General features: G+C 37.3%; 1 protein-coding gene across 1 annotated transcript in view; it reads left to right on the top strand.

Moving 5' to 3' along the window:
• ADAMTS19 (ADAM metallopeptidase with thrombospondin type 1 motif 19) overlaps nt 1-15,513 on the top strand; it is a gene marked incomplete at its 5' end in the record, with an annotated part of 296,563 nt that extends 281,050 nt beyond the window's left edge. Inside the window, 2 exons of the mRNA XM_082457829.1 lie at nt 3,680-3,857; nt 6,245-15,513. Coding sequence (XP_082313955.1) covers nt 3,680-3,857; nt 6,245-6,396 — 330 coding nt within the window. The 3' untranslated portion in view covers nt 6,397-15,513. The remainder of the gene's footprint in view (nt 1-3,679; nt 3,858-6,244) is intronic.
• Nucleotides 15,514-15,515: the final 2 nt, after the last annotated feature.

Genomic DNA, 15,515 nt, shown 5'->3' with positions numbered 1-15,515 from the left:
TTAAAAATTGCCTGACTACAGTGACTTTTAATAATAAGTTATTTGGAATTTTTCCTTTTGTAGTAATTTAGACCTGAAAGTGTAGCTATGATCTACTACAGTGCGTTGCTTTACAAAAAGGAGAACTAAGTCCCAGGTACATTAGGTTCTAGAGATAGTATTAGAGCCCAGGTCTCGTCATTTCAAGCCAGAATTATTTTGACTTTTTCTTTTAATGTCTGTCTGTCTTTAATGATAGTGATGTGATTTGAGAAATATCCAATTATTTAGAGGTATCTTAGAGTAAGGAATAGTTTAGAAGATACTTTGGGATTTCAGTTGTTCCATTTCAAATATCTGTTTATTTTTCACACATTTGTAATAAAATTTTTACCACTGTGTATTTTATAAAGAACATAATTATTAGTAAAAGCTTGTTATTTTTATTATTAAAGTATTCTAATGAAAATTAGATTCTAAGGCTATTAGACTAATTTCATAATAAAGCTTATTCCATTAGTTTCAAAGGCAGGAATGATACCATTTTAATTAAATGATTTTTTTTCTCTTAATTTAAAAAAAATTTTTATGGAAGGCACTCTTCAGCCATTATCTGCTAAAATTATGTATTCTGAGTTATCATGTATCTGTAGTTACTTTGTAATCCTGAAAAATGACGTTACTTTGGTTAACACATGTCCTTTGGAGTTGATTTAAGATTAGCTGAAAGTATTGGGAATAGTCTGTGATTGATTACTAGGCTTCTTTGACATATGATTGAGAACCTTCTCTATTGCATCAAAATGAGTTCATCTATTATAAAACTCCCATTGTTCTTTTTGTTTCTCAAATATTGTGATTACTTCCAAGGTCTCCCAAAATTTTAGGAGTAGATACTAGAATATTTTTCCACATAAACTTAACCCCTTAAAAGTTTTTAGTTTAACTGTTTTGAATTTTCCTGAAAATAGTCCTAAGAAGCATGGTGTCTATATTTAAATACTTATATCCATTCTATTGAGTGATACTAAGATACATACTTCCAAGGGGGAAAGACCATGTCAAACAGTTACTCCTCTTACAATATTTTTTAAGTTATAATAAAGCTTAAACTGAACTGGAAACATTTAGATCCTATAGAAGTTAACAAGAAAAAAAAAATCAGATTTAAAGGCATGTAATATCCCAGTTGTTGTTCTTTAATCTGCTGTTTACATAAAGCTAAGAATTCATCAGATACAAGGAGGGTTATATGCAGAAGTATTTACAGAATAGAATTTAGAAAGATCAGTCATCTATAAAGTAGATGCATGTTAATAGCATGCACATAAAATTGTATTATTCTTAGTAAGCTATTTTCATACCTGATATGTAGGTTTTATTACTGAAATTGATATGACAGTGAGCCTAATTTCAAGAGATTTACCAAGAGACAAACTAGATACGTGAAAAGATACTAATCAAAGATAAAAAGTAATACACACTGGCCTACATTAAATGCAGAACACATGCTATTGACCAGTAGTTTCCAAACTCAGGCTGTGCAGCAGAATCACCTAGATACTTTTTTTTTTTTTTAATGTATATTCCCAGACTCAATCTGTTTCCTGACTTAGAAATTCTAGGCCTTAAAATCTATAGTTAAAAATTTTTTTTCTCCAAGTGATTCTAAGGGGTAGCCTCAGATGGATGGATATATGGTTTTGAAGCATAAATGTTGTATAAATATGCATAAGTAGTTGGGATAATTGTGGACCACTTCGTGGAAGCAGTGGATTTGAGATTGTGATTTGAAAAGAGGCTAGGCACAGTTGTAATTGTGAGAGTAGAAAGTGCATGGGCATGATTAGTGTTTTATAGAGCAAATGATCCCTAAAGCAGAGAGGTGGAAAATTGTTTGAGGAGCTAGATAAATGCCAGCCTGGAGATTTGGGGATACTGGGCTTTATCTCTTAGACAATGGGAAACTCAGTAACAGAAGTTTTTTCCAAGGAGATTTTATATGTAAATAAAGCAATTTTAAAAGAATACATCTTCTGTGTTAATATTTGGGATTGACTGGAAGACTGGGAGCTAAAGACAAAGTAAACAGGAGCAGACAGAATTGAGGTGTCAAGGGTTTGTGTAGAATACTTCTTGTGCTAATGAAAATAAGAAGAGCAGGGGACCCAAGATGATAGTAAAGGAAGACCTGAAAATTCTTACAAAGAAAATGCAATCCTAACAATGACTTTGGTCAGATACAAAGGGGAACAAACATTACAAACCTTGTGCCTGCATATCTAAAAGGTGACAATCAGAAAGTATTTACCAATTTTCAAATAGAATACACCGAGATCATCTCTATAAAGAGTTCTAAGTTTCTTAGAACTGTTTAGCCAGATATGGCTAAATCTTTACCACATAGAAAATAGTGTAACTAGTAAATAAATTACTATTTTCAGAAACACAAGAACATTCCCTCTCCCACATGTAATTTTGATACCATAAAATAATTGTATTTACTCATTCAACTCAACATCAGTTTATTTGTGTAACAAATTAAATCTAGTGATATATATATGGACCCAAGAGACTTCTTTAATAAACAAACATTGTAAGTTAAATATGTTCTCTGAAATATCTTACAAATGAAAACAAACTACATTTAGCTGAAATACAAGGAATCCATTTAAAGGGTATCTTATTAGAAAAATACAGATTATCAAATATTATTTGCACAATTTTGAATGTCATGTAATCTGTGAAGTCATAGCAGTTATTTCAGTAACACATCAGGTTGATAAGCCATGTTGATATTCTTTTTTTTTAATAAATTTATTTATTTTATGTATTTATTTTTGGCTGCGTTGGGTCTTCGTTGCTGCGCACAGGCTTTCTCTAGTTGCAGCGAGCGGGGGTTACTGTTCATTGCGGTGTGCAGGCTTCTCATTGTGGTGTCTTCTCGTTGCAGAGCACGGGCTCTAGGCGCACGGGCTTCAGTAGTTGTGGCACACGGGCTCTAGAGCGCAGGCTCAGTAGTTGTGGCGCATGGGCTTAGTTGCTCCACGGCCCACGGTGTGTGGGATCTTCCCGGACCAGGGCTTGAACCTGTGTCCCCTGCATTGGCAGGCAGATTCTTAACCACTGCGCCACCAGGGAAGCCCCCAGCCATGTTGATATTCTTAATAAACATTTTAAGGCCAGAGCAAATGGAGTGGATGAGTACATTAAAAGGCTATAACGAGGATCTGGCTCCACAGTTGGGCATATCTAACTCTCGAGCATCAATGACTAAATTAAAGAACAGTGAATCAATTATTTGTTGCAAACTGGATATTAAAGCTTTAAAAACTGTCCGCCCAAGTTCATTACTTACTGGTATCACCCACTCTCTTTCCCAAGTCATACTCTCCAACTTTTTTTTTTTTAATTTTATTGAAGTATAGTTGATTTACAATGTTGTGTTAATTTCTGCTGTAAATTTTTTTAATCGCCTATGTCCTTCATTGTCCAAAGCTCCGCCTTAGGTCAGCTAGATATTCTGAACAGCACTGGTGCCCAAGTTATGAGCAACAACATTTCTGGCCCATGTTTTACATTAACCCTGGATGTTGTGGCTCATGTTCAATTTTAGCAAATATAAGGAGAAGGTGGCTCACAGCCTAGAAAAAGGAAACAACAAAAAGAACAGTTAACAAAACCTTGTTATCTCTCCTAGTGCTCAATTACCTGTGGCAAAGGAATGCAGTCCCGTGTTATTCAGTGCATGCATAAGATCACAGGAAGACATGGAAATGAATGTTTTTCTTCAGAAAAACCTGCAGCATACAGGCCATGCCACCTTCAGCCCTGCAATGAGAAGATCAATGTAAATACTATAACATCACCCAGGCTGGGTAAGCAGACCAAAAAGGGGACGATTTTGAGAAACATGGAAATGATCATGGCTTCTTCTATTTTGCATATCACTTTAAAGCTTAGTTATCCATCTATACTAATTAGTTTGGTTCTGACTAAATTGGATCTATTCAACTATAGTTTAGTCCAGATGATCATGTGAGTAAAAAATCCTAAAGACTAAACTATTTTCATTCCTGAGCTGTCTACTCAGGTCCAGGCCCTGGAAATATGAATGCCATACCACCCAAGGTCATCCTATAAAGGGTTGAAGGATGTAACCATATTTTTGGTTCTGACCGGTCCCATGGCAGAACCCTCAATTAAGGTAATGTCTGTGGAAAGGTGAGGTTGTAGTGTACACCTTGGATCTCTTCATTGTTAATAGCCTTCCTTGTGATCCTGGGTACAAATTATCCTTTGGAGAGACAAAGAGTAAAAAAATCACTTTCAAGGAGAACAGTTGCATGTATCTACACCACTGAACAAGAAGTACTATTTTTTTCATCTTTAAGGACATAATGTTAAATAAAAATAAATAGTAGTAACATTGATTTACATAGTTTTTATGTTATAAAATGCTTTCACATATATTCTCAATTCCTGCTATTTAATCTAATACATCATCAAGAAGTAGAGTATGTATATTAAGTATATATATCCTGCATTTGAATAACAAATATTCATGAATGAATTAGCCTTTATTTTTGTGGCAGTTAGTGGCTTTTAATAGCACTGCTGCCTGGAGTCAGTGGGTTAATATATGTTTAACACCTTCAGTTGTTTTTTTTTAATTAATTTTTATTAGAGTATAGTTGATTTACAATGTTGTGTTAGTTTCTGCTGTACAGCAGAGTGAATCAGTTTTATACATACATATATCCACTCATTTTTAGATTCTTTTCCCAGATCGGTCATTACAGAGTACTGAGCAGAGGTCCCTGTGCTATACAGTAGGTCCTTATTAGTTATCTATTTTACATATAGTAGTGTGTATATGTCAATCCCAGTATTCCAGTTTATCCCTCCCCCCTTCTCCTCCTTGGCATACTGAGTGAAGTAAGTCAGACAGAGAAAGACAAATATCATATGATATCACTTATATGTGGAATCTAAAAAAGTGGTACAGATGAACTTATTTACAAAACAGAAATAGAGTCACAGATGTAGAAAACACACTTATGGTTACCAGGGGGGAAAACCTTCAGTTTCAATTTGTATGTATAATCTCCAGGGGATCAGTTTAATCATACAGAATAATATTGCCAAAATGCAAGGAGCTAAATTGTCATAGATACTTTTCCAGGCATACGATTCAATCAAATGGAAAAGTTTGTGTTCTTCATGGAAATATAAAAATTCTCTTTTTTAAGCCAAATAATTAACATTTCTAAGAAATAATCAGTTCAAGTAGAATTAAAACTAGTTAAGACAAAAAGTTAAGCAATCCTAGAGCAGATGCTCTAAATCCTTGTATTCAAAAACAGCATAATCCCTTTCTCCAACAATTATTTGGAGCCCTTCTTGAAGTATCATGTGTCAGAAAATAATGAATTAAAAGGAGAATTTAATTAAAACTCCATTTTCTCTGTTCATTTTTTCTTGAAGGCACATCCCCAAACACAGAAGCACAGTGGTTGGAAAATCTTAAGGTTTTTAAACATAAATTAATGAATCATACTAGAATAGTGGCAAAAGGAACAGTTGTAGCAGAACTGTCTTTTATTATACATGCCAGAACACGCTATTTCTTCAGAAAAACTGGGACCAAATCTACATGACTGAATTTTTTATACCAAGAGCTCATTTCAAGCACTTTATTGCTGTAAATTTTAGTCACTTTTGATAATCAGCTTTGATTTTAAGGATGCCTGAAATTGCAGTTCTTAAATATCCCAGCTGGACATGTCTGCTGCTATCTAGGAAACGAGGAATGTGAAATAAGTGTGAGCAGATTTTTGTTTCTCTATGTCTTTGCAATGTCATCCATAACAATACTTATTAATTTGTATTCTCGTAATGGTGGACATATTGAACACATTCATTTTTCTTTTTAATCTTCTCAACTAAAAATCCAAAAGAAGCTTAAATGAAAGCCATGAAATGGAAACTTAAAAGCCATTTGCAGTACACTTATTGGATTTGGGAACTCTATCTTTAATAAGTCTATAAAAGCTCATGAGTAAGACCATTATTCATTCACTTTACTCCTTTATTATAGGGTGTGTGTGTGTGTGTGTTTCTTTATCTTTTATGCTCTGCAAGGTAATATACATGAGTCAACGTGTGTGTACAAAATCCCCCAACTTAAGTGATTGCTCTTTGTTTCTACTCATGACACCTAGTTTATCTCATGACACCTAGTTCCCTGTGTTCTGCTTCACAGCTGCTCTGACTTTCAAGTGCCTGGGAAATCAGTGGCCTGTGTACTGCCGGGTGATACGTGAGAAGAACCTCTGTCAGGACATGCGGTGGTATCAGCGCTGCTGTGAGACGTGCAGGGACTTCTATGCCCAAAAGCTGCAGCAGAAGAGTTGACCTCTAGCAGGCTGGCTCTTTGCAATTACATTATTTATAAACACACACACTAGCATGTTTTTCAGACCAAATATTATCAGATTACATATAATTTAATCAAATTAATTTATTTTTTTGCCTGCCACACATCCAATATGGTGTTTGTTTTGGTTCTACAAACATTTTGATTTATACTATATGGCTTCATAAATAATTTTATATAAATAAGTTGGATCCAGTTTCCGGAATAAAAATAAAAAGGGAAAAACAAAAAACCAAGATCTTTAGGCTTTAAAAAAACAAAAAAACAAAAAAAACACAACATTTTTTTAAGTTAGGGCTGTCTGTAAGATGCTACTCTCTCCCTGACAATACCATTGAGTTATCCAGAATGTATACTAATTTAGCATAATAGTTTAGTTATATATGGAGAGAAATCATTTTTGTTTTTTGGTATCCTGATGCAGACCTAGCCCATTTTCTGTAATCTGCAGTAGATGTGTCAACATAACAAACCTCATAGTGTTGAACAGGTTTTTAGAGAATGTATTATGCATTGCGTTCAGATTTAGAGATATCCATAGGAAAAATTCTACTGTAATTATAGCCTTATTTTAATAATGAAAAAGAAAAGTCAAAATAGAGACTTTGATCATGTTCATGAACATGTACTTGAACACAAGTATTGTAACAATGAAACACTGTAATGATTTACACTGAATCACCATTGCACTGTTGATATAGTGTAGAGAAACCGTTATAGAAATGGTAACATCCTACAAAAGTGTGTATTATTTTAACATGTTGTCATTAGATTTTAGCTTTTTAAAATATTTTGAACAAAGAAAGCGTTGATCCCCTCATTTCCTTGTATCTTTTTAGCAGATCTATAAAAGAATATAGTACTTAGCCTCACAAATCATAATGAGAAAATTTACTAGTTTTCAGTCTTTTCCCTAGAAACAAGGAAAAACAAAAAGCTTATAATACTGTGGTAGTTTCATTGTGTTTTTTCTTTCTAAAAATTAAAAAAGTTTTACAATTCTGTGAAACGTTTAAAAACCAGCTTAAAGGTTTTCTTGTGAGAAAATATTGTACATGATTCACATGATTTCTTAGATTTTTCAATAAAATATGTGAAACTTCCTGCTGGGAGGCAATTCTTCATGAGTCTCTCACATTTCCACATGTCTTGGCACTGTCTGCTTTTGTTCTGGAGTGTCTTCTAAAGGATGTTTGTGTAATGAACAGCCTTGGAAGGTAAAGATAGCGTCTTTTTTGGAGCAAAGGGCAGACATTCTTATTTCTCATTATGAAAGTTTCAGATTCCTTAAAATTGGGGTCCCTCTCCTGTAATACAGTTCACTGCATGTGCAGGTACCGCCTGGCTCTCTTCGTGTCACCCTGTGGGAATTGGGGCTCAGGGAACCAGTGCAGGAAAATGCTGATTCTCTGGCTACTGCTGTTGCCGTAAGTAATAAAGTCCTTTGTCTCTATCCCAGGAGTTTTATGTCTTCTGCCCTGAAAGTGTGGCAGGCCAACTTGCTAGATTGCAAGTAGAGTAAAGCCTCAAAGTCTTCACAGTTCTTGACACCTTCCCTCATTAGTATTTTAACCTTCATGTTCATACGGGGCACAGTTTGTTTCTAGACTGTCCCTTACTTTGGATATCCTTTAATTTAATCGCTGAAACATAAAATCAACCAGTATCAACACATCTTAGGTAAGATAGTAGGGGAATGAGAAAGGGAAAAATTACATAGGAAGAGGAGACATTCTTAATCCATCCCTTGATTCCTGAATCCATGAATTGGTGTAGAAATACCACCATTTATTTGTCGATGAATTAGGCCCTATACAACATCTTAGAGGACCTCCAAAATGTTTTCACCCAGCTGATGCCAGAATTGATTATTTGGGGGAAAAAAGATGTTGCATCATCCTGTCAGGCCATCTGTTCAGGGTGATGGGGAGCATGGTAATACCGGCGATTCACATGAGCATGAGTCCACTGCCACATTTTTTTAAACTGAAATATGAATTCTCTGAACAGAAACAATATCGTATGGAATACCCTATCGGTGAACGAAGCATTTGGTAAGTTCATGGATGCTATTTTGGCAGAAACGTTGCAGGCTGGGGAGGCAAATCCATAATCAGGGTACGTGGCTATTTCTGTGAGAACAAACCACTGCCTGTTTGGTGATTAAAGTGATCTAATGTAATCTTACTGTAATCAAGGTGTTTTGGCTGGCTTGACAAGGACTTGGGAGGAGTGTGGTTTGAAAATTGGTGACAAAGAAGTTCTGAGGAAAAGATATGTGAATAACTTATATTCCATTTGACTGCTCACCAAAGAGTACCCTCAGGAGAGAGGACTCAATCGTCAGTTGGTTAAGATGATGGGTTCTGTGTATGTTGGCCAATCTCTTTCATCAGCCACCCTTGTCCTTGCCCAGTGAGCCCAGGAACAGAGACAGTGGTGGCAGGACTGGAGATTATGTGTGGGTTCAGCAATGTGAACTACCACTCACCAAGGCCAGTCTAGCTACAGTCACTGCTGAGGGCTCAATCTAACAATAGCAGAGAGAATATTATTTCCCAATACTGGCACCATTCTATGGAAGGACCAGCCCACCGCCTTGATTGCAGTAAGATTACATTAGATCACTTTTATCACCAAACAGGCAGTGGTTTGTTCTCACAGAAATAGCCACTTACCCTGAGTATGGATTTGCCTCCCCGGCCTGCAACGTTTCTGCCAAAATAGCACCCATGAACTTACCAAATGCTTCATTCACTGATAGGGTATTCCATACGATATTGTTACTGTTCAGAGAATTCATATTACAGTTTAAAAAAATGTGGCAGTGGACTCATGCTCATGTGAATCGCCGGTATTACCATGTTCCCCATCACCCTGAACACATGGCCTGACAGAATGATGCAACATCTTTTTTCCCCCCAAATAATCAATTCTGGCATCAGCTGGGTGAAAACATTTTGGAGGTCCTCTAAGATGCTGTATAGAGTCTCAATTCATCGACCAATAAATGGTGATATTTCTACACCAATTCATGGATTCAGGAATCAAGGGATGGATTAAGAATGTTTCCTCTTCCTATATAATTTTTCACTTTCCCATCTGATTAAATTTGTGATAATACAGTGCAATTCTCCAAAATCCATCTGTCTTCTGTCTGTACAAACTATAGGCCAAAAAAAAAAAAAAAGAGGATTTAACTTTCCTTCATCCTTCAAATCCTTCATGGTAGAAATAATTCTCAAATCTCTCCATGAATGAAGTATTGATTTAATTTCCAATTTTGGTATGTAGAGGCAGTTCTAGGATCTTCTGTTGTGATTACTACTGTAAAAGCCCTCATTCTACAGATCGTGGAACCAACAAGGGGAGCAGGAGTTCTGCCAGTTTCTGAGTATTTTTACTCCAAATAAGCCTTTCAGCATTAGGAAAATAACTATGGGGTAGGTTCAGGGACTCTTTGGTCCACTATGAGACAGATTTAAGCAAAAACTTGATTAAAATGTTTGACTCCCATAAGCTCTTCCTCTGACTGTGGGACTCCAGTGGCAATTCGGGTCATCAGGAGCTAGTATCAGTTCACAGCCAGTAATCCAGTAGTCATCAAAAAGTCTGAGTATTTCCCTCTTCCCATTACACAGTTCCCATCAGGGAAGACTAGAGGGTAGATTTACAGTATGAATTTCGGACGGTGTAGCAGAATCCTTCCTCTAAAAGATCCAGCCTCCCCTTTATTCAGAGAGTTCTGGGTTTGTGAACCTGCTCTCATATGGAAATGGATCAAGGGAAAGTAATTCCCTGATGTGGTGATTCAAATCAGGCTTCTTTTCACTAACTCTAGAGGTTAAATGCTTATACAAATCAAGTAAGGCTTTAGTAGAATGCTCATCTGTTTCAGTACTCTGGACTCCATGATCAGTTAGGCAATACCAAAAATCTTTGCAGGTCAAACCATTGCCTTTACCCATTTGACTTTGCTGCCCCTTATGGTAACCATTCCCATCTGGTCCCTGGGATTTAAATACCCTTGTAGAATTCCATCATCCTCATTAAATTCAAGAAGCTCAGTTTTATGGCAGCATTTCCCAATGTCATTTCTGATTTTCAGGGAATAGCTACTATGAAGTTCTTTAAAGATTCCAATACTGCCTTCACCAATGTATTTTTCAAGTCCTGATGAAGGGAATACCCTTTGGACCCTCTTCGGGGACGTGTTTAGTACATTAGTGAGCACATCTATCATATTTTTTAAAACTGTCTTTTTAAACACGTGTATACTTTCCTCTTTATTACATTATAGCAAGGAAGTTTTGACATCTCAATTTCATTCAGTGCAGACCACCACTGGGTCCAGTTTTCAGTCATATTGTTAGAGTTACTCCCAGACATGTGAACTAACACTTTGAATCAAGAATCTCTGCTTAGTGACCCCATATCAAAAACATTTAGGTTAATAGAATATTGTATTCCTTTTGCCCTAATATAACACCATTAAGAAACATCCTCATACATATATCTTGGGTTTCAGTTAATGTGAATTGGTGAAATCCTGCAGTTCCTTTGGCATGTATGGTAACACCTTAAAGTCATACTTTTTACCTGGTTCTGGATCTTCCAGGACTTGAATCTGGATGTGGATTTAGAACACATCACAGATGGTAGGACATCAGCAGTACAGTTTAAAAGGTTTTATTTCAAGGCAGTCATGAAAGCTTTCTGGTTCCCAACTTAGACCTTGAGCTGTGAATGTAAGACCCCAGGCTTATCATTCTCTTTCTGTAAGTTCTCCAGCTGATTTAGAAGCAATGAATCAACCCTATGGTCCTTATTCTCTTTGTTTCTATGGAAAATTTATATTGCAGCAGGTACTTCGTAACCCAGGGCCTTGCTTTCTCTAGGCACTTCACTCCAGGTAACTATAGGTGAGAGTTTTTATAACCATTCTGCCCCTGTATGTCATGGATGACCAGGGTCCCACTTACTACTGGTCATTAATGCCTTTAAGTCTAGTCATATCAGAGAACTAATTCCAGATTCCATTTTTAAAATTCTGTTCCTTGGAAGCACTTCCGGCACCAGTAGTTCACAGGTCCAATCAGCAAAGCAGTGTTAGGGGATAATAGGTTTGAACTCAAACAACGGCAGGAGGAACCCTGGAAGCGAAGGTCCGTCAGAGGAGTTGGAGGATCAGAGCATTCACCAATCTGAGCAGCCGGGCACAGCCAGGTAAGTTTAACTATAAAGGGGTAATTTGTGAAGATGTCTATGAGATATTGTTGCCTCTGTGTAGCTTCCTCCTTTACAGGACCACAGCCAAACACTGGGTAGTGGATCTAAGTTTCCTGGCGGTCAGCAGGACCAACAGTTGGAAATAAGAAATGGGCACAGAGCTCAGGAGAGCAAGGCAATCTAGAACCTGCCAAGTGCCTATGCCTCTGTCACGATATCTGATTGCAAAAAGAATTGCAGATTAATGGATGCTGCTTCCATCGTGCCTTCCAAATTTCATGCCAGTTTCTCTTTCAGCTTCTTCTAACCCAGACTCACACAAGGAAGGGTGTTCTGGGAAATGGAGTCTGCTTTTTAACTGTAGATAATAAGACTTTAAACTTTTTTCTCCAGTTTGCTTTATATCGGAGATGGCTGAAATGAAAACCCATTTCTTATACACTCTTAATAGCGAAACTTTTTTAAGCACTTAATATATGCTAAGTATTCTTTTAACCACTATACCTATTAAACCTCACAGCACCCTCGTAAGGGACCATTAAAATCTTTGCATTGTAGCTGAGGAAACTGAGGACCAGAGAGATTCAGCAACTTGCTCAAGAGCACAGTTTAGTTGGATGTATCACTCTGACCTCAAATTCTGTGCGCTTAGTTAACGTGATTGCCTCCCTCATTCATCAGTTTTGATAATGTTATGTAATAGATGCCCAATGATTTATAACCTAATCACAGGCTTTCTTTGTAATCAAAACTATCCAAAACTGTCCAAATTTTCAAAGTCAGATAATTTGATGAACCCCAACTGCTCATGTGGACGTCATCCAGGCTTTTCAGATGGAAATACTTTCAGATATTTCAGTTGGTTATTTGCATAAGAAAAAGAAAGAAAGGAAAGAAGGAAGGAAGGAAAGGAGAGAGGGAGGAAGGGAGAGAGGATGAGGAGAAGAAAAGAAAATATGGTTAATTAATATGTAGACAGTTTTGCCTAGTGAACTGTATTTAATTCTATTTTTATAATTCTCATGGTTCAAAAGATAATAATTCTGGGTCCAAATCCAAGGGAAAATGATGCTTTTATTAAAATTTGCTATAAAGAGAGAGAACAAATGATTACATGCATGGTAAGAGTTGAGAAGCCCCAGATATCCAGATTTCCACCAGATTGTTCCTGTAATATAACTCTCTATTTATATTTATTTATACTCTTTGTCACTCTAGAATGAAAGTGTTAGTGACAGCAAAGAAATAGAACTCCTAAGACAGTATTTGTCCAATCACTGTCAGGTAAATTTTTTGTAGAGTTAAAAGGACAACAATGAAATGGGTGTTATGTGATCAAATAAATTTGGCAATTGCTAGAGTTAATGAAGCAGAACTTCTGAGTCTTCCATGTGAGTTTGTGCGTTATAAACTACCAGAAGAGAATACAGAGTATGTCATAAATATTTTTGGCGTTGGAATTCTTTTTTCACTGGGCATGGTTGATTGAAAAACAGAGCACTAAGCCATTTTTTTAATCAAATTTAATTGGATTTTCAATTTCCAATTTCCAGAGGGCTCTGGAAGAGACAACAGCCACCATTATTTATTGAGCGAAGGGCTTTATGAGGTTCTTAGGACAGGACTCATGTGAGGAAGGAAGCATCCAATAGGGCTGCTCTTTTGTAATGTATCCAGTATAGAGGCTCATAAAAGGAAAGGGAAAAATATATTATCAAACAAAAGATAGTAAGAGTATAAACAAATCACTCTGAAATTTCAAAAGAGGGAAAAATCATTTCCCCTACTAGAGAAAATATGTAAAGTTTTTGTGAAAGGCTAGGTATCAGCAATGGCCCATGAAGTATTATTAGGAGGTGGTCAAAATCCAGGGTTGGGAAGAAATGTTTCCAGGCAGAAGGACTGGTGTCAGCAGAGGCGTGATTTGGGGGTGAAAAGGGGGTGGGGTTTGGCCAGTAGCAGGAAAGGGAGGAGTAAGCTTGATTTCCTGATTATCAGTCATGTAGGCTACCCATAGGGATAGTAGTGAGAAGTAAGAACTGATGGTTTTGGGGTGACAGTAGACAAAGGATGGTGGGAGAATGTGGAGAGTCAGAAACTGAACTTGTAAACAGAAGGAGATTGTATACAAACCTCTGGGCATCTAAAGCACAGTGGAGGAATCTAAAAGGAAGGACGCCTAAGGAAAACTGAAGGCTCATTTCACCTACCTCATACTTTGGCTAAGGAAAACTTCTAATCAAATATATTTGGATCTGGGTTTTGTGTCTCCACTTGGCCAATATAGAGAGCCAAAGAGAAGTAAGGTTCTTCTTGAAGATGTGTGTTATTCCCCAAAGAATCTTTTAGGAAAAGCAAACAGCCCGAGAAATATTTGTTCATTAGATGTGTTCTGGCAGCAGCCAGAAAAATCCAGAAAGTACTAAGTACATGCACATACACATAACGCACTTGATTCTTCAAACACTTGTGATTTAACTCTTTTGTTATCAACTGTCATTATGAAGTACCTCTTTCTCCAGTAAGTATATTGATAAAAACCACTCAAACTTATTTCAAATATTGTTGACAGTGATAGAGTTTGGGTCCAAAAATTCTTACAGAAAACATTGGTTGTTTAATCCAGTTTGCAACTATCAGTAGGACAGATGATTTTTTTAACATCCTCATGCTTTTTGTTATAAAGAAGGTAAGTACTCTCTAGTGTCTTGCTTGATTCAAGAACATCCTAGCTGCTGAGTCTAATAAGATATAGGGCACTCTTCTGAAATCTGGTGCTGATACATTCCACACATGACCTCATTACCGCTGTAAGAAAATCCTTCCTGCTGAATCAGATGGGTTTACAGAGGCACAAACATAACAATCTATGTCTTTTAAAAACTGCTGATGTGTCTGTCCTTTGCCTTCTCAAGAGTAGGAAGGTTCCCTCTTTCTCTAGATGAAAATCCATACTTTCCCGGTGAGAAGTATGGTTTGCCCAAGGCAGAGTGGCTTGTAATGAGAGAGCTTATCTCCCTTAAAGTCATCGTCACTTCCTGGCTTAAGGTCCACAGCCTCACTCCCACCTCGGCTCCCTGAGTAGCAGGTGGGTTCACTTAGGACAGCACATCATCCAAACCCAGCAGCCATGTTCTCCTTTGGTTCCAAATGTACTTTGTGAACACCAAGACCCATCGCAGGAGTTTATATAGCTAGGAACAGAGTCAAAGAGACCTCAGATAGAGAATGGGTCAAAGCAGTAGTTCGGGGCACTGAATTACTGTAGTAAACTATCAGATTCTTGCCATTTCCCTACTCGAGCTGAAGCTGACAACCTAAACACGGTTAGATTTCACATGAGCCTGAGACTCTGGGAGTCAAAACATGAGAAGAAACAAGATCCCACGTATCACATGTGAGGCTGTGCAGGCAGGGCCAAGTCAGCTGGGTCAGCTCGGCAATGTTCAGAGAGAAATATTAAGTAATGTCTCCCTACAGGTGATTGTTTCATGTGCTCCAAACTGTGGACTGTTACCCTGAAATTCTGGCAGCCTTATCCAAAGAGTAGCTCCTCTTCAACTGTTATTCCTAACTCTGTGTGGAGAGGCATTACGTGCTACACATACCTAATTTTGGTATCCTATCCAATTTTATGCGTGTGGGCCCAACTGTTCCATTCAACCACTCTAAATGCGTGCACACACGTGTGCATGTGTGTGTGTGTGTGTGTGTGCTGAAAGGTAAGGCAGCGTGCTTCATTGTTCCTGTGTGTGGATGTGTCATTTCGAGAGTAGTTTCTGAGCGCAGCCCAGAGACCTGGTTTCAGATGCCTGTGAGGCATTCTCAGGCTCATTAATAATGGACGGCTCTGACAGCAGCAGCCTTG

This window comes from Balaenoptera physalus (assembly GCF_965194825.1).
Source record: "Balaenoptera physalus genome assembly, chromosome: 3".
In the NCBI taxonomy this organism is placed as follows: Eukaryota; Metazoa; Chordata; class Mammalia; order Artiodactyla; family Balaenopteridae; genus Balaenoptera; species Balaenoptera physalus.
Note: the sequence above shows the minus strand (reverse complement) of the source record. Positions and strands in the feature narration are given on the sequence as shown.